The 27,986-nt window shown below is 50.4% G+C and overlaps 1 protein-coding gene across 4 annotated transcripts in view; it reads right to left on the bottom strand.

Moving 5' to 3' along the window:
- Positions 1-27,986, bottom strand: part of MBOAT2 (membrane bound O-acyltransferase domain containing 2) — a 116,511-nt gene that overhangs the window by 70,711 nt on the left and 17,814 nt on the right. For 2 of the 4 annotated variants that reach the window (XM_047782686.1, XM_047782687.1), the window contains exon 2: positions 4,596-4,741. The exons of the other annotated variants lie outside the window; for them this stretch is intronic. In XM_047782686.1, coding sequence (XP_047638642.1) covers positions 4,596-4,741 — 146 coding nt within the window. The remainder of the gene's footprint in view (positions 1-4,595; positions 4,742-27,986) is intronic. 4 annotated transcript variants of the gene reach the window in all.

The following is a 27,986-nucleotide window of genomic DNA, read 5'->3' as shown; positions in this document are numbered from 1 at the left end:
AAGCATTCTCACCATGATGATACAGCATCTTCTAATGTTCTAACGTAGAAATCCACCATTAAACAAGAGAACTGATGTGTCATTCATTTCACAAAATTCAGGCAAAACATGACTCGGATTCTGATTTTAAAATCAATCCAAATTGTCCCTAAGATTACACACACGTGCAGGCACACACACACGCACACACACACACAGGCATGCACGCACACACGTGCACACACACTTTCTGTTTTCTTTCTTTTGATTGGCATGAATAATTTATGAAAAAAATTTTCAATCATTGTATACAATTTAAGCTATAATTACAATTACTTTTTAACCTAATCATCAAGGATAACAGGCACCTCCTCTCTGGAAAAGTTACTTAAATTTTTTTAAATTTCCTTCAAAATATTACAAAAAAGAAGCAGGCTCCGAGGCAGGCCCACAGAAGAAACTCATTTCACCCACTGTATAGAGGCCACTGTCAGTCCGTCTGTCTGTCTCTTCCTGTAATACACACACACACACACACACACACAGGGAAACGACTTCATCCAGGAATACTACGACATAACCAGAGGGCCAGGAGGAAGCAGAAAAACACATATGAGTACAAACTGAAACAGAAAGAAGCTAAGAAAGTGTGGTGAAAACACACACTTTTTAAGGGAATTACCCACGTCCTATGTGCTGCCAGCACGAACAGACCAAGTAAAAATGCTGCAGCAGACGGCCAGACACCTGTATGAGTTTTATTAATTGACGGGAGAACTCATTAAAGATACCCATCTTGAATGAACAAAGCAAGTGTGAAGATTCTTGGGGAAATAGCTTTCCTTTCCTACTGAGCAGATTTCCTTGGAACACGAGCGACTTCTGTTCCCAACAGAGATGCGGTTCCTCGGATCCCCTTGAAATGCCCCCTGCAGGCGTCGCCTTCAGACGACAAGCTTAGCAAGCTTCCAAGTATGACATGCCACGCTGCAACTGGCCACAAGCCTTTGCTCTTGCGATGATATGACAGCTTATCCGTACAGGTAGCCTGCACTCCCCTCGGTCCCCGTGACCTGTCCACGACACACGGCAAGGGGCTTGATGTCCCATCAGCACGGATGGGTTTCCTCATTACTGCGTGTAAGCAGCTACCGACTCACCCTTATTGGTCAAAGGAGCATAATAAATACATGGTAGTCACCTTGTATTTTTTAGGATTCAAAGATAATATGTGCAAAGTGTTGATGGGGTTACCTGGCGCACAGTAAGCTCTCGAATACTAAGTATTATTAGCGAAGCAAAAATGCAAGCAAGAAGTTATCTGAAATGTCTGTGGTCATTCAACCCTCATCATTTTAGAGCTGGGGAAACGAAGCCCTAAAGTCACACACCCAGTTAGTACCCTGAGTGACCTTGAAACTCAAGTGCTTCCTTCCAGGCAACTTATCCCCGGGCTGGTTCTTCCTGGGTGGGATGGGGCGACACCCCGGACCCTGCGTCTCAACCTCTCAAGCTGCCTGCACGCACTGAACACAAAGCAACCCCTCACTCCCCAGACCTCAGTTTGATTTTAGATAATCACCTGTTACGTATTTTGAACTTCGAATCCCTAGAGGCAGGTATAAAAGCTATTTCTAGCCAAAAAGAGCTTTAAAAAGGTTGAGAAACACGTCCTCGATGGTTTCACTGTCTTTTCTGCACGTCCACTTTCTGAAAGACCCTACACTGGACACCGTCTCTGTCCTCAGAGAACTTCCAGCTGTCGAGGCAAAGACCTGCACCTGAAGAGACTAATTCTGTCTGATAAACTGAGGAAGAGACACAGGGTCCACATAAAACCCTCTAATCTGGACCACCGGCTGGTTGATGGCAACGACAGACCATGAACATGATACTGGTTTTGACCCCGAGTAACTAGCTTTCCGTGCTCACCCGGAGCTGGCGGCGGCTGCGGTGTGGCGTCTCTCGGTCACCACGACCCCCATGGGCTCCATTTTACAGATGAGAAAAGGGACGGACAGAGCCTGAGCGGCACGTCACCCACAGAAGCAGCCAGGTCTGTCTGACGTCAGAGTCAAAGCTCCGGGCCATGACCCTGCACGGCTGTCAAAGAGCTAAATGAGTAACTGAAAGTGTCAACTAATTCTCAGTTAAAAGAGGCTCACAGATGATGATTCCAGAAAAAAGCTGAGATCCCCATACCAGGAGGTAAAATACTCAATTATACTTAGACAACTCACTAACTCATACGTCCTCCAAAAGAGACAGCATCGAAATCCAGGAGGCAGGGCTGCCCCTGAGCCTAAAAAAGCAAAGGGCTAAAATGCAAACCCGAAGGCTACTCTACTCCCGCCCTTATTCCGATCTGCCGGGAGTCCTCTCTCACCTGGCACCCAGGCTCAATCTCTTTTCCCAACGAAAGGAATAACAAACCTTCGTCCATGAGGCTCTGTTCAGTGGGTGAAGGATCCAGCGTTGCCACGAGCTGTGGTGTAGGTGTTGTGGCTACAGCTCCGATTCAACCCCTTGCCTGGGAACTTCCGTATGCTACAGGTGCGGACCTAAAAAGACAAAAAAAAAAAGAAGAAGAAATAGAGAACTCTGTTTTTTACAAACATCTTGGTCATCACATGTATTCTGAAATACTTAGGACCGCCTAACATTAAGGTCAGTTCCTGGGGACAATGTTACAAAGCATCCGAGCAGGTTTCACAGCAAGAAAGCAGCTCTCAGTAAAGACCTCGGCTCTGCGGGGCTCCGCGTCCAGGGCCGGGCACCGCCACTCACATCCCAACCCTCCAGGCTGCGCACATGCACCGCGATGCCAGGCACGTCCCTGGAGTTGGCCACTCTGAAGGACAAGCTTCCCCCGGCCCCTCCTTAAAACATGCTGCTGAGATGCACATGGAACACTGAGTTTCATGATGAAACGTGCAGACCAGGACAGGCCTGAAAATACCCCAGAAAAATAAGTTGGGGAAAGAATAAAATCAGATCAGTGAAATTTTAATCACTGTTGAGACTGGATAACATATATGGGAGAGCCCATTATATTATTTTCTGTATTTTTATATCATAAAAGTTCCATAATGTAAACACACACACACACACACACACACACACACACACACACACTACCCCCATGCAGGATTTACCAGAAGTTTAAGTAGGATCAGCTGAGAAACCTAAGAAACTTTGCTGACATAAATTGGACGCGATCAAGGAAGTGGAACAGCCATGACGCCTGACGTGAGAGAGCACGTCTCAACCTCAGAACTGCACACACCTTCCACGGGCAGCGCCTCGCAGAGGGACTGGTCACAGACACTGAGTAAATTATCCCTCGCTGATTTTTCATGAGTTTCTACGAAACAGGGGCAACGGCCAGAGGCGAAAACTCTACTAAGAAATAGCCGTGTCTTTCAACCCTCCCAGGAATTAAAAACACCTCCTAGAACAAACACAGAGGCATTATCGAAGTCCAGCAGTCTACAACCCACAACAAAAACAACGAAACCGCAGATCAAGTGACTGCACCTCCATCCTTGAAGAGAATTTTCATCTCAAACAAGCCTGCAGAAGAGCAAACCTAGAAAGCGTGTGTGTAAACATACAGCAAACGAGCAAGCAGCACAGGCTCTCATTTACGAAGGAAAATTCAGGGAGTTCCCTCTGCGGCTCAGCCAAAACAGATCCGCCTAGCATCCATGAGGATGCAGGTTCGATCCCTGGCCTCGCTCAGTGGGTCAGGGATTTGGCATTGCCGTGAGCTCTGGTGTAGATCGCAGATACGGCTCAGCTCCCGTGTTGCTGTGCCTGTGATATAAGCCAGCAGCTGTAGCTCTGATTAGACCCTAGCCTGGGAACTTCCATATGCTGCAGGTGCAGCCCTAAAAAGCAAAAAAAAAAAAAACGATAAAAATAAAAAAGAAGGCAAATTCAGGAAAAATCACAGGGACTCTCTTCCACGGAGTGCTGCTCCACCAAGGCTCTGCGTTCCTCTCCTGGTTTCCTCCGTCACACACGACCAGTGTCACCTGGGGCGGACAGGAAGCTCCATGTTCCTGTCTCCACCCAGAGTCCTTCCAAGTAAGAAAGTGAAGGGAACACACACGCACAGAGCATCTGAAGGACCATAAATACAGGCCTTCTACCATCAGTTCCTCCCCACCAAAACCAACCAAACAAAAAGCCTCTTTTGGCTAATGACAAACCTAAAAATGGGTGACAGAGTTCTATTAATGGGCTTTACGAGACTCTTAAGAGCCACTTGCATAGAAGGAAGAAAACTATTGTCAGTGTTGGTTTGGTTGTTTTGTCTTGGCATAAAAGATTCTCAAAATATGCAGAAGAGTTTCTCACGAGGGAATAAAATGTCTCTATGTCTTTTTCCTTCATCTGTCCTTCTTCATAACTTCGAAATAGGAAGTTGCCCTCTGAGCCCAGACTGAAGAGACAGAACCCACTCTCCACTATTTTTTCTGCCAAAGCTAAAAAATACACAACTTTACAGGTAAATAGAAGAACACCACCCTACATAATGGATCTTTCTACACGTCAATTCACAAAGACGACCAAAGTCTTCATTAAATAACATGATCAAAATAATTACTTACCATCCAAAGCAAAAAAGTGCAAGATAAAGGCCCAGAAGGGTAGCAACGACATGTCTTATACAAGAGCTAGTTTTGCTTGAATGTAGGTAAGTTCGAAACCAAATGGCTGCTAGCAAGGCAAAGAGTTGGCACACTACAAAGTTGACCTGTAAAGAAAAATTAAAATTTCATATTAGCGACACAGACTTGACTTTTTCTCTTTTTTTAAATTTTTTTGCCTTTTGTCTTTTTAGGGCTGCACCTGCGGCATATGGAGGTTCCCAAGCTAGGGATCGAATCAGAGTTGTAGCTGCCGGCCTACACCACAGCCGCAGCAACTCGGGATCCGAGCCACCTCTTCGACCTACACCACAGCTCACGGCAACGCCGGATCCTTAACTCACTGAGTGAGGCCAGGAATCGAACCTGCATCCTCATGGATGCTAGTCAGGTTCATTAACAACTGAACCACGACGGGAACTCCCAGACTTGACTTTTTCATTTGATGTCACATTTACGTTCTCAGGACAAAAACGCCAAGATTATGCAAAATTAAGATCTTCCAGTTTACTAAAGAGACAAAAACGAAACTCGGGAGGGCCTCTTCCCAGGGACGACAAGTTCAAGTCCAAAGTGAAGGGCCAATGCAAAGGCCCATGCTAGGGCTACACTTGGCAGGGAGGCTGGTGCCCAGCGTGGGAAGAGGCCTGGAGAGGCCCCTGGAAGAGTCTGGAAGACACAGGGATGCAGACACGGAAAGGGCAAGCCCACAGGAACCCTGTGGATGGAGGGAAAGAGAACTTATTTTAATGACCAGGAAGACCCTGTAACTGGTAGAACAAAGAGCTCCGCATTTCTCCAGAAATCCTTGAATCCAGGTGTGGTCAAGACCCCTGAGAATGGGAGCTCCCGCTGTGGCGCAACAGGATCGGCAGCAGCTCTGTAGAGCCAGGACGTAGGTTCGAGCCCCAGACCAGCACAGTGGGTTAAAGGATAGGGCATTGCTGCCACTGTGGCTTGGAACTGATCCCTGGCCCAGGAGCTCCATATGCCTCGAGGAGGCCAAAAAAGAAAAAAGAAAGAAAAAGAAAAAAGATCCCCGGGAGTCTGTGGAACACACCCTCTTCGCTCTGGAGTTCTGGAGCCGACCCCCGTGGGGAGTCACGGGGCTGCTGCTGGTCTAAAGCCATCACTGAACGTGGGCACCTAAGGTCTCAGCTCTGGGGCCTCAAGGACTGGACCCAGAGGCCAGCGGATAAATGGGAGAAAGCAGCTTCCAGAAAGCCTCAAGGGAAGGCATTCAGCCAAGCAGCCCCCCATGCCCACCCCCCTGCCCCCGCCCCCCCCCCCACCCCGGCCATTCTTAAATGTCCCCAGGACTCGCCACCACTCTCGCTTCGCAGGAAGGGCTGGCTGGCTGGTAACAGTGCTGCTGCTCTGTCTCTCCCTCGACATTCCTGGGCCCTCCCAAAGTGATAAAAGACTACGAATAAGACTCCCATGGTCTCTCAAGACTCAAGAAAAATTGCCACGTCCATCTCTTATGAAGCAGTTTCTTAGAGAGTGTTAAGGAACATACGTCTTCAAAATCCACAAATAAAAGAAAAATCCATTGGACTTTAGGAACTTGTAAGAAACACCCACCAACAACAACACTGTTTCAGGCACCGAAATTATGAACAAATCACGCCATCTACATGTCGAGGCTGCCACAGATCCACAGAGATATCTCTGCCTAAGACACAGACAACTGCGTGCTTTTTCTTGCTCCACAAGGAGAAAAACAGCTGAACATTGTTGTACATTGTCTGAGAGACCATTGTGCTTAGAAACGGTTAGACTCGATGCAAGCAAAGCGTCATTCGAACAGGTTCTGAGCACTTTTTCTCTCCTAAAGGGGTGCAGCAATACTTTCTTGATTAAGCAGAAAGTTACACATATCAGAAAGACGCATACCGATATTAATAACTACACATACCTACAAAGCTTCTCATCGCCTAAAAGGCTTCTTTCAAATATCTCTTTAAAAAACTGTATGGGACATCCACTCTGGGCGAAACATGGAAAATCAAGAGGCACTAGATCTGTGCTAGCTCTGCATGATTTTAAAGTCTAATGAAAAAAAAAATCAAACACATACACAAGGCACTTCAACTCAGTTTCTAAAGGCTATACGGACAGGGCCTTGAGGATGCCCCCAAGGAAAGAGCAGGAAGGGGTGCCGGTCACAGAGCAGGTGACAGAAAACTCCTAATGGCAGCTGATCTCCACAACAATCTGAGGAGGCGCCCCCCCCCCCACATCTGTCTAAACGCAAACAAAGCATGAGTTACTGTAGAAGCATTCTAGGGAGTTCCCTCTGTGGCTCTGTGGAAACAAATCCAACGAGCATCCATGAGGGTGTGGGTTCAATCCCCGGCTTCGAACAGCGGGTTAAGGATCTGGTGTTGTCGTGAGCTGTGGTGTAGGTCACAGATGTGGCTCGGATCTGGTGTTGCTGCGGCTGTGGGGCAGGCCAGCAGCTATAGCTCCAATTTGACCCCTACCCTGGGAACATCCACATGCTGCAGGTGCAGTCCTAAAAAGCAAAAAAAAAAAAAAAGAGAGAGAGAGAGAGAAGATGAAGAAGGAGCATTCTAGAACCACCAACAAAGAGAATTTTGGATCTTTGAAAACATCCATTTCAAAGTCGTCATTTTACAGATAAAGAAAAGGAGACCAGATCTCACGCCAGGCACTGCACCAAAACCTTGAGGACTGCGCCACGCTCGATGATCCAAACACACTCAGGCCCAACAATCCCCAAGGTATGAGAACCACACTGTTGGAAAATCAGAGCAAAGGCATTTTAAGCAACATGAAAACAAAACCAAAAACAAGCCAATGTGAAGGACGCACTGAGGCTTGAAAATGCAAAGCAGCCGGGGGGTGGGGGTGGGGGGGCCTGGGGAGGTGAGGCCGGGTTGGGGGGGCTTCCTCTGTTCTGCTGAGGCATTTAGAGTCGGGCCGCAAGTGAGGATGTTGCCAACACTAGGCCTCTGGCCGCCGCTGCCGACAGAAAGGCGGACGTTGCTACTTTGGGGCGAAGCAGAAAGGAGATGCTTCCGTGGTTCTGCCAGGCAAAGGCGGCCGCAGCGGGCCAATGCCCTAGAGCCTGCGCCTTCCTGGAGGAGGACGGGGAGGGGTCTTAGGAAACAGGGCCACACATCAGGCTCAAGGGAGGTGGAAGTTTGCATCCTTCTTCAAAGCTGGCCTTCTGTGGCCCCAGGACGGGCTCGGGTGCTCCTTGAGACTGTCACACGGGGACCTTCCCTCTCTGGAATGAAAAGCCTTCCTCAAATACTTAGCAGTTTCCATGTGCTGAGGCTTTCGGTGCCGCAGAAGGGCTCAAAGACACCCTTATGGGCATCCCTCGAGGCGGAGCCAGGCCCCTGCCCCAAAGCTGCACCATCGTTCCTGCCGGCTCCCCAGGTCTCTGCTCCCCTCCCTTCCCGGATCAGCGACGGTCTGCTCTCGACCTTTGGATGGAGCTCAGGGCTGAAGGAGGCCTCATTCCTACAGGCAAGACGTGGGGACACAGACGGGCTTTGGGGGCCCTACAGGGTCCCAGGTGGTCTCAATGAGAAAACACCCAAGGATTTTAACAGGAGGAAGTGACGCGACCCTTTGCTTCAGCAAAGGATGAATCAGAACAAGGAGGCTGGGGGCTGCTGCCCCACAGGCCTTGAGAAAGGGGGCCTGGAGGTACAGGGGTACCGAGAGCAAAGGACCCAGTCTTTGAACCGTCCAGACTGGCCACTGGATGAGGGCATGGGAAGGCGGCAAAGGCCACAGGTCGTGCGGGGATGGTGACAGCAATCACTGGGGGCCCCGGAGAGGGGGACCCCTCCGTGAAGCGGCTGGTTTCAGCGCCCAGGGCACAGATGCGAAGACGCAGAAGCCGTCTGGGGGGCAGTGGGGCTTTGGTGCCTCTGTGAGTGATGCACGGGGGGGACAGGCCGGCTGGGGCGGAATCCTCCAGACTGCAAGTCACGTCCGGGCCAAGTGACAGCAGCAAGAATGGGTATACGGTAGGCGAGTGGGGCACGAGGAGGCTCTGAAGGCCACGGTCACTGTTGGGTCAGAGGGCACAAGGTCCAAAACCAACTACCTAACGTGGCAACTGCACCTTTATGAGCGAGCTTGGCGAGAACAGCTGAGGAGCCCCGTCCGGGGCGGAGAGCCACGTTTTACAGACGAGGCTGAGGCCCAGTGCCCAGGGGACCAAATTAACACAGCCGGAGACGAATGCCCGCTCGTGGCCGTGCAGGGGACACACAGATGCAGGAGCGCACGCAGCACAACTGCGGTGCCTGCAGAGGAGCCGGGGAGCAGAGTGTAATTAATCACCCCAACCCGGGGCGGTGGGCGGGGGGCACCTGAAGGCACCCCCGGTACCTGGGCCACAAAGGAGAAGGCTTCGGGTGGTCGGACAAGGGCGAGAACGCTAGGAGGAGGGAGCAGCACGTTTCATATTAAGCAAAAAATCTGCAGGACCTCCAGGTGGGAATCCCCCTGCTCCTTTGCACAGGGGACAGAATATGCATCCACACCCAGATGCTCAAGTGACCGCTTTGAGGGGTCTTAAAAGTAACACCTGCCCAAACTGAAACCGCAGTTCGGTCATTCTTCCATGGGTGGGGGAGGGTGGGGGAGGCACGTGAAGACCTGAGAGGGAGGGGAGCCAGAAAGAAGAAACAGAGCTGCAAGGCGAGGCCCCCCACCCTGCGCCAGGTAACTGCACGGCCTCACAGGGCTTCTCTGCTCTAACCCTGCAGTCAAGGTGCTACCTGCCCCAGGACTCAACCTCCTCCAGGTCCCTGACAAGAACACTGAGGCCTGAGCCTCAAACCCACATCTGATGCCAGGCTGTTCAATAGCTGCCTCCCTACTTCCAGAAAATGTCTGAAGGTCCAACCTGATGGCTACCACAAGGCTATACAGAGAATTTTCCGTCTGCAAAATACACCATCCTATTTAACTAAACGTCAATAGCTACTTCCCATACCTAAGACACACAAAAAAATACGCATTTGTTTTCACGTGTTACAGGTCAAGCTTTCTTCTAAAAGGAAAGAAATTTAGACCAACATCTTGATGCTTTTTTTTTTTAACACAGTTTTGTTGAACAGACAGCTGTACCTATGACCTGAGGTGCCTTCAAAGAAACAGCCCCCAGCAATGTGGGAGGGGAGGGGTGGGAGAGCAGGCGAGGCGGAGGAGGGAGAAAGAAGCAAGGGTGAACACCCTCAGCTAATTTAAGGCTCACCTAGTACACATCTCGTCTTACACAAAAGCAGCCTTTTCGGAAAAGCTGCACATACAAGTACCTATAAAACCAACTGTAGACACACCAGAGGGTGCTTTCAGGAGTACATTTAACATGAGGTGGTGAGAGAAGCATTTTCAGCACCATATAATGTGGTCAATCTCACAGTTAAGCCAGTGCCCAGATGCTCAGGTTGAAAGCCTACCACTCGGGCGTTTATGCCCCTCCCAAGAAACAGCCACAAGATGCACTTTATTTATTCATTTTTTTGTCTTTTTAGGGTCGCAACCATGGCCCATGGAGGTTCCCAGGCCAGGGGTGGAATCTGAGCTGCAGCTGCCGGCCTACGCCACAGCCACAGCAACGTGGGAGCCAAGCCGCATCTGCCACTTACACCACAGCTCACGACAACGCCAGATCCTTAACCCACTGAGCGAGGCCAGGGATGGAACCTGCATCCTCATGGATGCTAGTTGGGTTCATTAACCACTGAGCCACAACGGGAACTCTAAGATGCACTTATTTTTAAGGATATGCAAAGAAATTATGAATAACTACAACATAAATTTGCGAAAGCTTTTAAGGAGGAACTCTCAGCTCATCTCCTGCAGACACTCCAGATCAACAGCTGCACCTCTTAGGAAAAAAATTAAGTAAATGCTGCCACCCAGGCCATTTAACAGCTGGTTCATTACCTCTGCATCAGAACTAAGCCATCTATCATAAGCCAACAGTTGACTTATAATAAGTTTAGATTAAACAAAAAAAAAAACCCTTAAATCTCAAAGCAGCTCAAGACGAAGTGAGATGCTCAACAAATTAACAGAAGCACCCCCGAAATCAACTGCTGCCTCCATATCTCTAGCGATGGAGTAAAAATTATGTCTAATGTTACTTTTCAACTGGTATAAGTGGCTTCTGGATAGCATATTTACCTTCCTGGCCAGCAGCTCCCCAGGGAAGGAGGCAGCCTTTGGGGGGCCTCTGGGAGTTGGGGCTGGGGAAAGAGACACGTGGCCCGCCCTGTGGTCAAGGATCAAAGGGGTTCTCAAGGCCCCACAGATACAACCAGCTTCAGCCACCTCAGCACCGTGCTGGACCCCACCTGGGTGAGCCCGACTGGGGAACAGCCACCTGCACAGATGCTCAGAAATGGAGTCTTGGATACTAGTCCAGAACGTTTAGTCCCTTGGTCTGAAACAGGACCTTGGATTCTCTTTTTTTTTTTTTTCTTTTTAATTCCCCAGGCCAAACTCCCAGGTTCTATGTTTGGGAAATGCGTCCTCGTCAACCAACCTCAAGTCAAGTAGATATAAAGGGGCCCAAAGGCAAGGCAAAGAGTCACGCTTTACATCTTTGGGAGCTAATACCCGTTAAATCCATGTCCGGTACCATCACACAGCCGCCGGACTGCCAGCATTTCTGAGGTCTGACAGCACCGAGGTGAACACGGCTGTGGAGCCAGGGGACCTCGCGAACGCGCGGACACAGGCACGTGGGGAAACGGCGCTGCGTTTTCTTACAGGACGAAAGATGCTCGCACCCTGGGAACGGTCCCTCCACTCCAGGGAGGCGAACCTGGGACCAGGGGACACACAAGAATGTTCAGGACGGCGTTGTTTATAGAAACCAAATGCTGGGGAAAAGCCCGTCATTCCTGGGAAAGTGGTAAAAGATGCTGGGATGGATTCCTCCAACAGGAAGCTACCCGGAACGACGAAATGACACATCACAGCTTCTTACAACACACGGATTAAACTCAACGCAGCGCGCTGTATAAAGAAGCCACCGCGTGAATTCCTGCAGAAGAGCACGCAGAGCGTATACACCTATGTTCCTAAAAAGCTCCCCCGAGCAGAGCAGGCAGGAAACCGTTTCGGCTGGGGATGCTGCGGAGAGGGAAAACTGCTGAGGACGTGAAACGCTGACCATGGCGGTCGGCACAGCCGTCGCGAGGAAGGAAGGGACCCGCTACCACGAGGGGCAGCTGGGGGCTCGGGGGCGGGGGGGGGGGGGGGGCTGGCTGTGATCTGTGTCTTGCTCTGGGTGCTTAGAGAGATGTTGGCTTCTATTTTATTTTTTTATGGCCACGCCCTCGGCATGTGGAAGTTCCTGGGCCAGGGATGGAATCTGAACTGCAGCTGCAACCTACATCACAGCTGCAGCCACGCCAGATCCTTTAACCCACTGCCCTGGGCCAGGGATCAAACCCGCACCTCCACAGCAACCCAAGCCACTGCAGTTGGGTTCTTAACCCACTGTGCGAGGGCAGAAATTCCAGCTTTTCAATATTTTGTTAAACTGCATATAATACTGTGGTAAGACTAGGTGCTGTAATAAACAGACACACAAAAAAATATGTAATGGCCCCCACAAAACCAGGGTTTGGGAGTAGTCCAGGGCAGATATTGTGGTCAGTGGGCAGCCTTCCTGGGCGGGTGATTTAGGGGTGCTGGCTCCATTCATTTGCAGGGGTCACCATCCAGAACCCCGTCATGACTGCAGCCGGCCGTCTGGAAGGAAACAGGGGCACAGGGAAAAGGCACTCTTGTTTCTAAAGAGCCCTCGCTTGAAAATGGGACACGGCTCCCAGTCGCTCATGCTCCCAGGGAGACCTAGTGAAGCGCCCCAGGGCACGCTGCCGGCTGGCCGGGAAGTGCGGGGGCTGGGCGCCAGCACAGGAAAAAACTGGCTTTGGGGAAGGGTCGTGCACGGGTCTCCGGAAGGCCACCCCGGTAACAGGGACGGAGACGTGCGCCCCGTCACTGCACACCCCCGACCAGCTTTTTCTTTTGCACATGGACCTTTATCATCTATCCCCCAAACAAAGGTTTTAAAAGTAATTCATGCTTCTTTTCCAGTTTCCAAACCAAAAACCGAGCACCAGAATTAAAGCCTATAAATTACCTCACCTCCCTACACGGAATCTGCGTTGCTGGCTGCATCCCACTAAATTTCAGAAAGTGGCACCCAGGTCTCAAAGGATGCAAGCATTTTCAAATGTGATTCGGCCACTGCCACAAGCAACGCTTTCAAGCTTAAAATAACAGACAACAGCACAGGGAGCCCAAGGCAGGCACCCAGGTGTCCCAAACCCTCCTACTCTGTGCCAAATTTAAGGTCCTCGAAAACGGCCAGACTCCCGGGGCTTTTGTAACGGACAGATCCTGAAGGGTGTTCTCGGATCGTGCACACAAACCCCCAGGCAGTCCCTGTTCAAAGGCACCGACACAGAAGCAGAGTCACTTCCTCGGGACGTCAGGGCACTGAAAGCACGTTTCGCCCACCCTCCAGGCTGACGGGCGCCCAGTCCATTTCAGGCTTTGCCGTCTCTCTACGCCGCCCAGGAACCAGGAAGGACTTTATTTCTCTTGGCCTGTGAGGGTAAAGGGGGCTCCATCAACTGCACCCACAGCTGCTAAATTACGAAGCTCAAGTAACGGCAGTCTCCGGAAATACGTTTAATCCAGATAAAATAAACTCACCACACACAAATATCAGCCAGAGCACAGACACAAAAAAGGGGGGCTGGTCTGCTTCCTACCCATACCGCTGTCACATGCACTCTGACAAATGACAAGGAACTGATCCCCAAACGGCATAAAGAGGGTATAAAGATAAAAGCGATGGACCCCCGCCCCTCTTAGCATTTAGAGTGAGTGTGTGTGTGTGTGTGTGTGTGTGTGTACCTCAGTGTTTATCTCCTAGGCGGTTACCAATAACACTAGCACATCAGGACACTAGCTGAAAGGAAAAAGCCAGAGGAGCCTAAACTCACAATGACTGAATAAACAAATCCTCCTCTGGCCACACAACAGGACGTTCGTTACTCAGCAAGAAAAAGGAATGAACGATGGTGACACACACACCATAGATGAATCTCAAAATAATGAAACTGCGTAAAAGAACTCAGACAAAAAGAGTACAATTCTATTTATATAAATTTCTAGAAAATGCAAACTAACCCATAGTGACAAAAAGCACATCAGTGGTTGCCTGGGGGTGCGGGGCCGGGAGGGGCCAGAAGGAGGCGCTACTAGGGGACACCAGGGGCCTCTCGGGGTCAGGGCCAAGCGCCCCGTCTTTACCGCAGTAGTAGTTCTTTGGACAGATGGTCAAAGCATCCAAGTCTACACTTTTAAAATGGGCAGTGCATTGTGTGCCAACTGTACCTCGATAAAGCTGTTTACATTTTTTTAAATAAAAATAAACTCACACTGACCATCGTTCGGCCATCATCATTTTAATGAAAACCTTACAAGCTGACTGAGCTTATCTTTACTTCTGGAAGGATATTTCCTTTCAGTTGCACATCCTGCCGTGTGGAGCAGCACCTGACGAGTCACTGCGGAAGGAATACGATGTGGGCACTTAACCGCCTCTATCTCCTCCCATCCATCACTTTCATGGTCTAAAGGCTAAAAGAATTTGAGCGAAAACTGCCATCACTTCCAGTTTCTCACAGACAGCTTCTGTGCTCAGTAAATGCCTGCTGTTCGGAGAGGAGGAAAGCTCAACCCGTCCAACTTCCCCAACGAAAGGACAAACTGAAGGCTCCGCCATCTCCCAGGAGTTCCTGTCCAGGCGGCTGACACCAGACTTGTAGTTAGAGTCTCTCGGCCTTCCACTGAGCTTCAGACGCCTTTATTCAACTGCCCCGTCCACCCCCTCCCCGAGCAGTGAGGATCTGAAACTCCCCGCAGCCCCAAGGCTCCCCCCACCACCAGCTTCCCCCTCAAACTGCAGATGCACCAGCAGGAACTCAGGTGCTCAAGCCAACACCCAGCAACCACCCACCTCTTGGCTTCCACGGGGAATCCATTCCTACGTCCTGGGAGCTCCGTCTCCACATCACACGTGCCACGCACGGCCCAGTCTCCATCTCCCCTGCAGCCGCCTCTTCCTGCCTGGACGGCCAAGCCGGCGAGGGCCCCTGCTTCCCGCCGCTGCCTCTCCAAGCTGAGCCGCACGCCCCAGTCCGTCCTGCGGCCCCAGTCCTTAGCCCTGCGACGCCCTAGCAGGCCGCCCATCATGAGTAACATAAAGTCTTAACTCCTTCCTCTGCCCTCAGACCCAGGCCCCCTGTCTCGCTTCATCTACGGCTCTTCCTCTCACGGACGACCTTTCAACCCCAGTGACCTCCACTCACGCACCAGACTCACCTCAAGGCCCCACCGCCACACCTGGGATGCGCAAAAGGCAGACTCCTCCCGCCACATCAGAACCCAGACAGCCCAACCTCCAAAGCGAAGCAGCCCCTCTCACACGCCGAAGCAGCATCCTCATCTCACTGACTTGACAGTACTCAGCACGGTCTAAAACCACCTTGTAAGTCTGTTTACTTACTCAGTATATTTGCTAATGATCACTCACTCATTTGTTCACTCATTTCTGTTATGACTGTCAGAAGCTTTAGTCCAAATAAGAAGAGTGGTTTAGGAGTTCCCATTGTGGCTCAGCGGGTTAAGAATCCAACGTAGTGTCTGGGAGGATGCGGGTTCAATCCCTGGCCTCGCTCAGTAGGTTAAGGAGCTGGCGTTGCCACAAGCTGCAAGGTAGGTCGCAGATGCAGCTTGGATCCAGTGTTGCCATGGCTGTGGCATAGGCCTGCCGCTGCAGCTCCAATTTGACCCCTAGCCCAGGAACTTCCATGTGCTGCAGGTACAGCCATAAAAAGAAAAAAAGAAAAAAAAAAGAAGAGTGATTTAACTTGAAAGCATTCATATTCAGGGGCCTAGGTGCTACTGGATAAAAAGCACTCACTCTAAAAAAAAAAAAAAAAAAGTCAATTTCAGCCATTCTATTAACTATACAAATGATGCAAAAAAATTCACTTTTCTCCTGGGCTGCCTCACTATCATAAGATTTCAGTTCAATACTAACTACAAACATGTTGATTTAATTTTGAAATTATATTGCCTCCCACCAAAATTAGTACACTTTTCAATAAGGACCATGTCAACAAAAACCAGTATTAACCTTCAACAATTAGCTTGGGATCTGCACACCTTGCTGCTGGAATACTTCGCCAGCAGCATTTAAACACCACATTATCTCAAGGGCCCGCAGCATATAGAAGGCCCCAGGCTGGGGGTCGAGTCAGAGCTGCAGCTGCAGGTCTACACCACAGCCACGGAAATGCTGGATCCGAACCGCATCTGCTCTCAGCAATGCTGGATCCTTAACCCACTGAGCAAGGACAGGGATCAAACCTGCGTCCTAATGGATACCAGCTGGACTCTTAACCCACTAAGCCACCAAAGTATGGGAAGCCCATATTTTGTTTTATCTTATTTCAATCACCATATTATTCTAAATTTATGTGTCATCTCTTCTTCCTACTGCTTCATGTCATTTTAATTTTAAGGGTGACCTCAAAAGTAATTCTCGGATCTAAATCACAGCAAGTATCTGACCTCCAAACTCTATGGTGACACGTGGTCGGCCAATCACGAGAGATGCACGTGGGCCCTGTCTCGGGGGTATCCTCGGAGGTCAGACTCCCTGCCACCCTGACGCACTGGCTCCCCCAGCAAACTCCTAATGAGCTTCTGCTCTCAGGCAAGGAAGGAGGCCACAGCTGGAAGGCCATCTGTACCTCGCAGATTATCAAATATTTACACCCACTCCGAGGTAGAGCCTAGGCAGCACTGCACGGCTGATAAAGAAAGTCACCATAATTAAGCCGTCGAAGCGGCAATTATGACTCACAGCAAAGAGGTCTGTCTTGAGGTGGGGCACATGTACGTTTTTACGAATAAAAGTTAAACTCGTCACGTTCGAGAAGGACTGTGATAAAGGCATCCCCCCCAAAGAGAAAAGCAGCAGAGATGCAACCAGTCGGCTGAGAACCACACACAACAGAGCGCCCGGAAACAGGCCCAGCTCCCGCGAATGGACCGAGCACATGAGAACTGACAGCTGCGGACCCGAAGGAAGCGGCTCCTTCTTACCTACTGACCCCACGCACAACACCTGCTCCAGGCCAGACCCACTGACCTCTGGCACGCGAGACCCCGGTGTGCCATCGTTTCTCAACGTGAAAATAAGAATCACCTCCGTCTACACGTCTAGATGATGAACTGTACCCCCCAAAACGAACCACACTGGACACACTTTTGATCCTTTAGCTGGTTGGGTCTGCCCACCTGGGAGCTCCACTTACTCGAAGTCTCTAGAACAGTCAAACTCATGGAAACAGAGAATAAGACAGTGGTTACCAGGAGCTGGGGGAGAGCAGAAATAGCTGCTTCATACACACGGTCCTCACTCTAGGAGATGAGAAGCCGTGGAGATGAGCATGGGAGTACATTTAACGCTGCTGCGCCACACACTTTGAAGTGGTTAACGTGGTAAATTGCGTGTGTTATCACAACTTTTTGAAATTTTTTAAATTCCTTTTTGTTTGTCTGTTTAGGGCCATATGTGTAGCAAATGGAGGTTCCCAGGCTCGGGGTCAAATCGGATCTGCAGCTGCCCGCCCACACCACAGCCACAACAAAGCGGGATCGGAGCCACGTCTGAGACCCACACAGCAGCTCAGAGCAACGCCAGAACCCTGACCCACGGCGCGAGGCCAGGGATCCAGCCTGAGTCCTCATGGACGCTAGCTGGTTCATTACCACTGAGCCACAATAGAACTTCTGAAATTACTTTTCATTTTTATTTATTTATTTTGCTTTTTAGAGCCGTAGTTGCAGCACATGGAAGTTCACAGGCTAGGGTTAAATCAGAGCTGCATCTGCCCGCCCACACCACAGCCACAACAATGCGGGATCTGAGCCATGTCTGTGCCCTACACCACAGCTCAAGGCAATGCTGGATCCTTAACCCACTGAGCGAGGCCAGGGGTGGAACCTGCGTCCTCATGGATGCTAGTCAGATTCGCTTCCTCTGTGCCACAACAGGCAACTCCCTAAAGTTACTTTTTAAAATAAATAAATCATCAAGAAGTTTTTTGATCAAAAGATACCACAAAGAAAATGGAAACTCCAGCTAGACACTGGGAGAAGAGATTTGACAACACAGATAACGGAGAAAGAATTCAAATCCCAGAGAGAGAGAACCTCCAAAAAATCAAGGTAAGAAAGACAAACTCCTCCATTTTAAAATAGGCAAAAGACAGGACTAAGGATTTCACAGAAGCGGAGATACAAACAGCCAGGAGCTATGTGAAAACACACTCACCTCGTCCGCTCAGGAAAAATGAGGGTTAAAATCACAAAACACCTTTTCATGTCATGAAACTGGCCAGACGTTATCAGCCTGGTAACCGTGGGAACCGGATGCCCGTGAGGACGAGGAATAAAAGAACCTTAAACCACGCTGGTGGGAGGGCGCAGTGGTGCCACCACTTTACAGACAGCTTGGCATTACTTAGTGAGTTAAAGATTTGTTCTCCGAGACTGTAATTCCACCCCTAGGGACAAACTGATATAAACTCTTGCATACGTGACAAGGACATGTGAACGAGAACTTCACTGTATCACTGTTTACACAGTAAAAACCCAGAAACCACGCAAACCTCCTCAGACAGAACACAAACAACTTACAGCGTATTCACACAAGAAAGAGGGAAAACGTAAGAACTGCAGCTACGGCCACATGAATAACTACACCTGCCAAACATGATCCTGATGGAAAGGCAGGACTCAGAAGAAAACATACTGCATGAATCGTTTCAATAAAGGTCCAAAGTCAAAACAGGAATTCCCATTGTAGCTCAGCAGCTAACAAACCCAACTAGTATCCATGAGGAAGTGGGTTTGATCCCTGGTCTCACTCAGTGGGTTAAGGATCCAACGTTGCTGGGAGCTGTGGTGTAGGTCACAGATGTGGCTCAGATCCCGTGTTGCTGTGGCTGTGGTATAGGCCGGCGGCTACAGCTCCGATTCGACCCCTAGCCTGGGAACGTCCATATGCCACAGGTGTGGCCCTAAAAAACAAAAAAAAAAAGTCAAAAACTGAGCAAAGCTAAACTGTGGCAGACACATGCATCTGTGAATAAAACACTATGAAGAAAAGAAAGGAAATGATAAAGCCACTTTTCCAGACACCACTCCTCTCCCGGACGAGTTTTCAGGGGGCACCCAGGGGCTTGGCAAGGGTCTCCTGAAGCTGGAAGAGTGTGTGAGGGCTCCCACATCCTGCCAATCTAATCTGTATAAACCGCCCCCCTGCCGCCCCGAGAAGGGCAGAGGTCCTGGTACAAAAAGGCTCTAAAACAAGAACACTGGAGAGGAAAGAAGCAACAATAAACCCCCCAATATTTCTTCCTTACTCCATCTTCTCAGATAATGCACCAAGTTCTAGGACCACGTCAACTTACGTCATCAATCCCACGGGCCAAGTGTAACATAATGTACTGTGTGACTGTCAAACATCTTTACAAAGTCCTGTTACAGCGCTGAATAATGTAAATCCCTCTGCCGCCCTCTCACCACCATCCCCCGGAGGGGAACCAGGGCAGGTGTGCCCATCACCCCCGCCACCATCCCCCGGAGGGGAACCAGGGCAGGTGTGCCCATCACCCCTGCCACCATCCCCCGGAGGGGAACCAGGGCAGGTGTGCCCATCACCCCTGCCGGCCACAGAGGAGGGAGCGCGAGCAGGAGGAGGCGGAAGGGCACCAGGGCCGGCGTCCTGCCGGAGAGATCAGGCGCCACGGCGGCAGCCACATGGAAATCCAGCCTGCGGGAGCCTCCCCCTCCGGGCTGGCCCCCCCTCCGAGAAGGAGAAAATGCAATGCACTGACACGCTGGCTGTCTTTGAGGCCCCCCAAAATATATGTACACAGTTTCTCAGGGAAAACACTCAAAAAGCTCCCCAGGTCTTTCTCCAATAGCTGCAAGACGTCCCAATCAAACTGTGACTTTCCCCTGCGGAGCTGGCTGTACCCGCGGGGCCCCAGGGTCCCAGATGCGGACCAAAATCACCTGTTTTCTTCTTTTCATTCCCAGTCCTCTCAGAAAGGCCATGTGTTTGCTCTTCTTTTTTCTCATCACTTTGATGAGACTACCAGGGGCTCTTTATTCCATCAAACCCAATGCTCGGTCTGAAAGCACAAGGGAATTCTTGATGGAATCCCGAGCCCTGCCCTGCCTCCTGAGCTCCAGACCCGCCATCCACGCCGACTCCGCGCTTCTCCTCAAGTCTAACCGGCTCCCCGGACTCACTCGGCCAGAGGCACCGCTCAGCCCTTCCTTCCCTCGCTCCCAAAGCCACGTCTCCCCCGGCGCCTGCAGCATCTTCGCCGCTGCTCAGGCCACCCACGCGGGACGCCGCACCCACTCCTCCCTCTCGGTCCCTCGGGAGGTCACCGCAGCAGAGCTGGGCAGAGCCGGTGCTCTCATCCCCACCGCAGTGTCGCCACCGTGCTCCGCTCCTCCGGGCTCTCCTCTCGGCCTCCACATACCAACAAGCCCTTCCTAAGAGGCGACCAGACGAGCTCCTTCCTCTGTGCATCTGTCAGACGGCCGCCTTCGAGCACCTCGTGGAGAGGCCCCCGCAGGCCAGGCAACGCCTCGGCCGGGTCACCGGGCTGACATCCACCGGGACCAGTCAGGTGCAAAGTGCGGGCCCCGGGCACAATGTGATGGAAACGACACGGGGCCCCTGCGCTCTTCCTCCCAGATCCCCGCCGGCGGACTCACCCGGAGGACATCAGACAAACCCCCTGCAAGGCCTGCCAAGACCCGGACGCTCTCACAGCGCTCAGCTCATCCAAAGCGGGGCAAGAGGAGGAACCGTCAGGCTGGAGGAGCCCCGGGGAACACGACGTGACAGGGAACATCCCACACAGGATCCTCGGTCCCAAGAAGGCCCTTGTCAGGGACGCCCATCCCCCAGTTCACTGCCGAAGCCCCAAGCCCTAACGTGATGGCATTTGGAGACGGAGCCTTGGGAGGTTAGCAAGGCAGGAGGGTGGAACCCCCAAGATGGGACTGGTGCCCTTATAAGAAAAGAGACCACAGAGGAAGCTCCTGCCCGCTCTCTACGCCCTCCGCCTCCATCCCCAGACACACACACACACACACGCACACGCACACGCACGCACACCCCAAGGAAAGATCCTAAGAACACACAGCAAAAGGTCGGCCATCTGCCAGCCAAAGAGAGGGGCCGCGCCAGAACCAGACCACGCTGGCACCCTCATCTTGAACTTCAGCCTCCAGAACCTTGAGAAATAAATGCTGTTAAAGTCACTCAGGCTCCAGTATTTTGTTCTGCAGCCGAGTCAATTAACACAGACCTTACACCTGAGTAAAACTAAGGACATCCAAACAAAGCGTTTGGTTTACACTGAAGAGTAGTGTAAACCACTAAACAAAGAGTTTAGTTCACACTGAAGTCTCAACACCGGCTGCTCACGGTGATAACGGGCCACACCCACGTAACACGCTACCGACAGGAAAAACCCAACGGGAGTTATGTGGAAACTTTCCGCACTAGTCTCACAACTCCGGAAATTAATGCTGCTGTGAAATTAAAAGTTCTTCTTAAAAAATTCAATGGCTTCCTATCCTATTTCTATTGCCACTGAATGTCTGCCCATCTCTTTCGACCCAACACCCGCCACTCTGGCTACGAGACCACCCGCAAGGGCCCCTCACGCCCTGATGAAGTGCAGACCATTCGCCAAAACCGATCCCACCGTACAGTTCAGACCCGGGTGTTTAAGTTATACTTCTGCAAACATCTTAAAAGACAGGGCCGCCAAAGTGAGAAAGGTGATGACATAAAAACTACCCTTGAACTTGGTGACTTAAAACACTAACACGTCTTTTGCTCTTGAATCTGCAATTTGAGCTTGACGGGCCAGGGAGGTCCTCTCTGCTCGGCTTGGCATCGGCCAGAAACTGTAAATAGCTAATGGCCCACTCGCTCTCAAACTGGCTGGGGCTGCAGCCCAAGACACCGTCACATGGCCTGTGTGCCATCGGCTTCCTCACGTGGCAACTGGGTTCCAAGGACAAGCATTCTGAGAGACAGGAGGAGAGCCACGCACGCCCACAGCAATGGGAGCCGCAGCCCTTTAGTGCCCTAAGCCCCAGGAGCACACAGGACCACTTCCACTAGACTGCGGGCTGGAGCACTCGCAAACCTGTCCAGTGCAAGGGGAAGGGAACTAATTCCATCTCGTGATAGGGAGTGACAGGTACCAGAATGCTGTGACCATCTCTGGAAAATAAAATCCATCACAGGTTGGAATAAAAAGGTGAGGGACGTCTCCAAAGACACAGGTAGCAAGAGAGACAGAACTCATCCAAGATGCCAACATCTAACAAGTGAGAGTTCCAGAAAGGGAGTTCCCCTTGTGGCTCAACAGGCTAAGGACCCAACAGAGTCTCCACCAGGATGCAGGTTCAATCCCTGGCCTCGCTCATTGGCTTAAGGATCTGGCGTTGCCGTGAGCTGTGGCACAGGTCACAGATGGGGCTCAGATCTGCCATTGCTGTGGCTGTGGTGTGGGCGGGCGGCTACAGCTCTGATTTGACACCTAACCTGGGAACTTCCATATGCCGCTCATGCAGCCCTGCAGCTGTAAAAAGATAAATAAATAAATAAATAATTTTTTAAAAGGAGTCCCAAAAGGAAAATGATGACAGCAACAAGAAAAGTTTGGGAAGAAGTTATTTAAGAGGTAATTCCAGAGGGACTCTCAGAACTAGAGAACAGGAGTCGTGCTGTGAAGAGACTTACCAAGTAGCCACACAGAGATAATGCGAACTGGGAAAATGGAAGCTCCTGCGAATCGTCAAGAAAATCAGTCAACGTCATGGTTACAAGAACTAGGCCAGCATCAGGCTTCGCATCAACATCACTGAGCGCTGAGAAAGAATACACGATGCCTGCCAAGTTATAAGGGAAAGTTGTTTTCAACCTAAAGTTGTATGAAGATAATGTCAAATACATGAAGACACAGAAAACTCACTTTTCCCAGGTCCGCTTTCTTAGAAGTTACCTGGAGATGTGCTTCAGCAAAAAGTCTACACCAAGAAAGATGCCAAGGATTCAAGAAACAATGCACTTGGCTAGAGATGCAGTGAGAGGAAGCTGCGGAAGGAAAACTCCGCAGTGACGCCAACTGGAGACAGAAAGGAGGCGGCTCCGGAGACCCTGACCCAGGAGAGAAAGAAATTCTCCAAAGGCAGACGCTGTCCCTCAGGACAGGGAATTCAAATTTTAAGTTAGCAATACACTTTCCAAATTTCCACAATGGGCAAGTATTGTGAATTTTAGTGATAAAAAAGTTTAAAGAAAAATTGGTAATAGCAAATTTAAAGGACAAAAAAATTTTTTTTTTGTAAACAGTCTTAAAAGTTGACTATTTCTCTGCCTAAAACTAAGTCTTTGGAAGTGTTTTCCTCCCAAAAGAGCAACAGTGACCATGAAAATCTTGTGCTCCCCAGCCTACAAAACAAAGAAAATTTTTCTCTTCCCTATTTAACTGCCAGTGAAAATGACCAGTTTTGAAGGGTTCCATCCTGCGTCCCAGTAGAAGTGATTTGCCAAACAAATGCATACTTCTAAAAAAGTTACCTTCTAACAGGTAAATCCACAAAAAAAACCCTTTCCATAATATACTTTTGTTTACAGTTTTATTGAAGTACAGTTGATTTCCAGTATTGTGCACGCTTCAGATGTACAGCACAGTGATTCAGCTTTATATACATACATACATATGTGTATATATATATATTCCAGACTTTTTCCTTATAGGTTACTACCAAATATTGAGAACAGTTCCCTGTGCTATTCAGGAGGTCCTTGCTGCTCATCTATTTCACAGACAGTGCTGGGCATGGTTAATCCCCCTCCATCTCCGAAGTAACTGCCTAGCAAGGGCACGCATCTGCACGTGCGCACGCCGAGGGGAGGACCACACGCACAGGCGTCACCAGCTCTGAGTTCTCGTCCACGTCCAGCCGCCCACCGGCTGGGAGGCCCTGGAGGCACCGGGCAGCCCGACTGCAGCCAGGGCTCCCGGGTGCGCTCAGGAGGAGCAGCGGACGCAAGCGACGAGGAGGAACGGAGGTGCCCGGCACAGGGAGGGCGCTCGCCACCTGGAGGGGGTGTCACACAATCTGGCCGAGCTCCGAAATGCCCTTGTTGAGCAGTGAGAATGTGCCAGGTGTCTTAAATCCGCCATGCACCGAATAATGCTCGGTAACCTGGAAAACAGCCACTGTCATCCCGATGGAAAAACGAGGAAGTGGGAGTTCAGAACCTTCATATGTTCCAAGACACAAGTGCTAACTCTGGACCCCAAGACGGAGTCCTGGGTCCGCTGGCACGTGCTCTGGTGGCCGTCCCTCGCGGGGAGGCAGGGGACCTCTGGGCTGGCCACCCCCCATCCCCACCTCCGCCCATGGGAGGCCGCACTGGCTCCCCCCAGGATGTGGCGACCAAACCCGACCTTCAGAACTTGCCAGATGACGTTTCCACCAGCAAGCGAAGCCCAGGGAAGCCCCAGGGTAAAGGAGGAGACAGGCTGTCGCTGTCCGAGTTGAAAGAGGGAGGATCTGCCAGCGCGGAAAGGAGCCCCCGATGTCATTACAAGCTTCGCCTTGTCACCACACGCAGGCAGAAGAGTATGTGACCGCGCTGTCAGGGCAGAGCAACGGCTCAAACCAACCCAACGCTGAGGATGACAAGGAACCTGGATTCCAGCACGCCGAACGGGGCAGGTAGACAGGAAACAGCCACGACTGCTTCTCGTGACACCTGCCGCGCTCCTGAAATTCTGTGACCATGCACACACGCTGCCCTAAAACATTCCCTTGCTGCTCATACTCAGCCATGTCAAGAAAGCGACTCCCCTGTATTTTCAATGGCAATTTCCCCAGTCTTTTTTTTTTTTTTTTTTGTCTTTTTGCCATTTCTTGGGCAGCTCCCGCGGCATATGGAGGTTCCCAGGCCAGGGGTCGAATCGGAGCCGTAGCCACCAGCCTACGCCAGAGCCACAGCAACGCAGGATCCGAGCCACGTCTGCAATCTGCACCACAGCTCAGGGCAACGCCGGATCGTTAATCCACTGAGCAAGGGCAGGGACCGAACCCGCAACCTCATGGTTCCTAGTCGGATTCGTTAACCACTGCGCCACGACGGGAACTCCCAGTCTTTACTTTTTAATCTCTCTGAGCTGGAGAAGCCTCTGCTCCCTCATGCATAGAACAGCGACAATGGTCACATCGGAGGTTCAGGGTTCTCGTCATGAAAAATCCTCTCGAGCCACAGTCAGCCTTGGCGGAGAGAGGCAAGGGTCAGTGACTAGTTCCAGGGTTCCTCCCTAAAGCGTGGCGCACTCATCCTTTGAAACTACTGTCTCCCAAGAAGAGAAAAAGAAGTTCCCCAACTGATATTGTATTAAACTGACGTTCCAAAAAGGACACAGAAACAGGACATTTGTCCTGTCATTTGCTGCGTAAATTGTATTCAGTTAGCTTTAGGAAATGAAATCTAAAAAATACCTATAATCGGAGTTCCCGTCGTGGCTCAGGAACGGTGAGGTTGTGGGTTCGATCCCTGGCCTCGCTCAGTGGGTTAAGGATCCGGCGTTGCTGGGACCTGTGGTGTAGGTTGCAGATGCAGCTCGGATCTGGCGTTGCTGTAGCTCTGGCCGAGGCTGGCAGCGACAGCTCCAATTCGATCCCTAGCCTGGGAACCTCCATATGCCACAAATGCAGTCCTAAAAAGCAAAACCAAATAAATAAAATACCTGTAATCATCAGGTTGATGGTTCATCAATACAACAGACAAATACGTACTGAGTACCTGCTATGTGCCAGGCACTGTTCCAAGTACCAGGCATTAATCACTGGGAAAAATTAAAGTCCCTGCTCTCATGGAGATGACGGTTTGGTGAGCGCAAGAGGTAACACTAAATTTAAAAATGTCAAAATGTATAAAAGAATGTAAGGTGAATATTTTAAAAATTCAGACGGACAGAAAGCAAGATGAGAGGAGGGTCTCCTCTGGGCTGGGGAGAGCCGAGCAGGCCTCCTTAGCGGGCCCTGAGCAGGGAGCTGGGCCGAGGGGCGGAGGAGACAGGCATCCGGGAAGCGGGGACTCGCGCAAAGGCCGCAGGGGCGAGGAGGCCCTGCAGACAAAGTAGAGGAGAAAACGCTGCAGGAAGTGAGGGTAGAGGGGTCGGCAGGGCCGAATCATGGCAGGACTTGCGGGCCACTCGAAGTGAGGAGAGAAGGCCCCAGAGGCCCCCGAGCGGGGCTCTGACAGGTGACCTGCTCGGGATGCCTGCCGTCACCTCCTAGTCAACGTATTTCCTAAAGTCACGTGACGATTTTTGGTTTCTCCCTCACCGACAAGCAGAGAGATTGGGGGAGTGGCGCGTCCCTGTCATTCTCAGGGACCCACAGAAGGGCTTCGAAAGGAGGAAGGGAAAATGGGAGTGTCTGCTCCATCAACTGTGACCCTGGCAGTGGCTCGGGTGACCTCGGAGCACGAGGCGGGCAGGTGGAGAGCCCCCTCAGCGTGTGTAGGTGGCAGATGCCAAGCCTCCAGCATCCCTAACGGTGAGCCTAACCCCCTTCACGTACCCACCGGAACCGCGAAACAAGGCTGCCAGGAGAACAAATGCTCTGAGGAGGGTGCACCTAACAGTGAAATTCCAGAAGTGCTTTTAAGTAATTGATTTGTTTCACACAAAACCGCTGGCAGGCTTCCCAATGGTGTGGAGGCTTAAAATTAATTTAGTATCATTTTTCTTAGAGTTAGAAACATAATCATCATAAACTCCTATGCAATGCAAACATCCAACAGATGCTTGCGACGGAAGAGCAGTCTCTAACTGGGGAAATAATGCAGAAGGGCCTTCACGCAGCCACAGCCAGAGGCAGGGATAAAAGGAGGCTCTGCCTGGTCAGGATGGCATGTTCGTCATCCTTCCAGCATTTGCTAAAGGCGGGAGAGCAAGCACATCCACTGGTCCCGAGCTGACGCCCAGCCAAGCTGGGGGGGTACCCGTGACTTTGCGACACATAAAACATCCGAGCCCTGAAGAACGAGCCCATGTAACTTCTAAAGCATGCAAGTATGAAGAAACACAGAGCAGAAGCAATTGAAAATATTAAAGGAGAAAATAAACTGGAATAATTCAAGGGCAAAAGCAGAAGTTTTAACAACTGCTTCAAAACCAGTGATTGTGGATATACTGTTTCACACTCAAGAAACTTCTTTTCCCAAAGAAAACGTGCCAGAAGCTTATTGCAAAATCATGACAGCACCAAAATTGTACACAATAGAGGAATAATTAACTATGACAGGTCCAAATGATGGAACATTATATAGGTTTTGGAAATCAATTTAATAAACTCAGAAGTAAAACAAAATGTTACAAAAATCTTATATTCACTATGCACCTAATTGTGTTTAAATACACACACACTAAAAAAAAAAAGGGGGGGGGGGAGTGCCCCTTGTGGCGCAGCAGAAACAAATCCGACTAGGAACCACGAGGTTGCAGGTTCAATCCCTGGCCTCGATCAGTGGGTTAAGGATACGGAGTTGCTGTGAGCTGTGATGTAGGTCGCAGATGTGGCTCGGATCTGGCATTGCTGTGGCTCTGGCATAGACTGGTGGCTACAGCTCCAATTTGACCCCTAGCCTGGGAACCTCCACATGCTGCAGGTGTGGCCCTAAAAAGGACAAAAGACAAAAAAAAAAAAAACCTTAGTGGGGGGGTGTTATTCTTCTGATTTGAAGAATAATGAGTGATTTTTCAATTTTCATCTCATACCTTTTTGTATTTTATACATTTTATATCATGAGTATGTAACATTTTTTCATTTGGATAGAAAACACACACTAAATTCAATTCCCTATTAAGGTCCATAATACATCAGTGAAAACACCTATGACACTGGAAACACATACACATGTTATAAAAGGAGAAGAGTCAGCTCCCAAAGACGGGAGGCAAAAAAGAATTACCTAATTTCACCTATTTTTCAAGTTACAGATGAACTCAAGTTTGCTTACATCCTATTATTTGGCCCAAATCCACCGTTTTGCTTTGCTTTTGACACTGGTCAGTAAAAAACAAAAGGCCTAATGCCTTTTTCCTGGCCATTTCTGGCATCCTT

Source organism: Phacochoerus africanus, chromosome 5 (assembly GCF_016906955.1).
Source record: "Phacochoerus africanus isolate WHEZ1 chromosome 5, ROS_Pafr_v1, whole genome shotgun sequence".
Classification (NCBI taxonomy): Eukaryota; Metazoa; Chordata; class Mammalia; order Artiodactyla; family Suidae; genus Phacochoerus; species Phacochoerus africanus.
The sequence above is the reverse complement of the archived record's forward strand: the minus strand, read 5'-3'. Positions and strand labels throughout refer to the sequence as shown.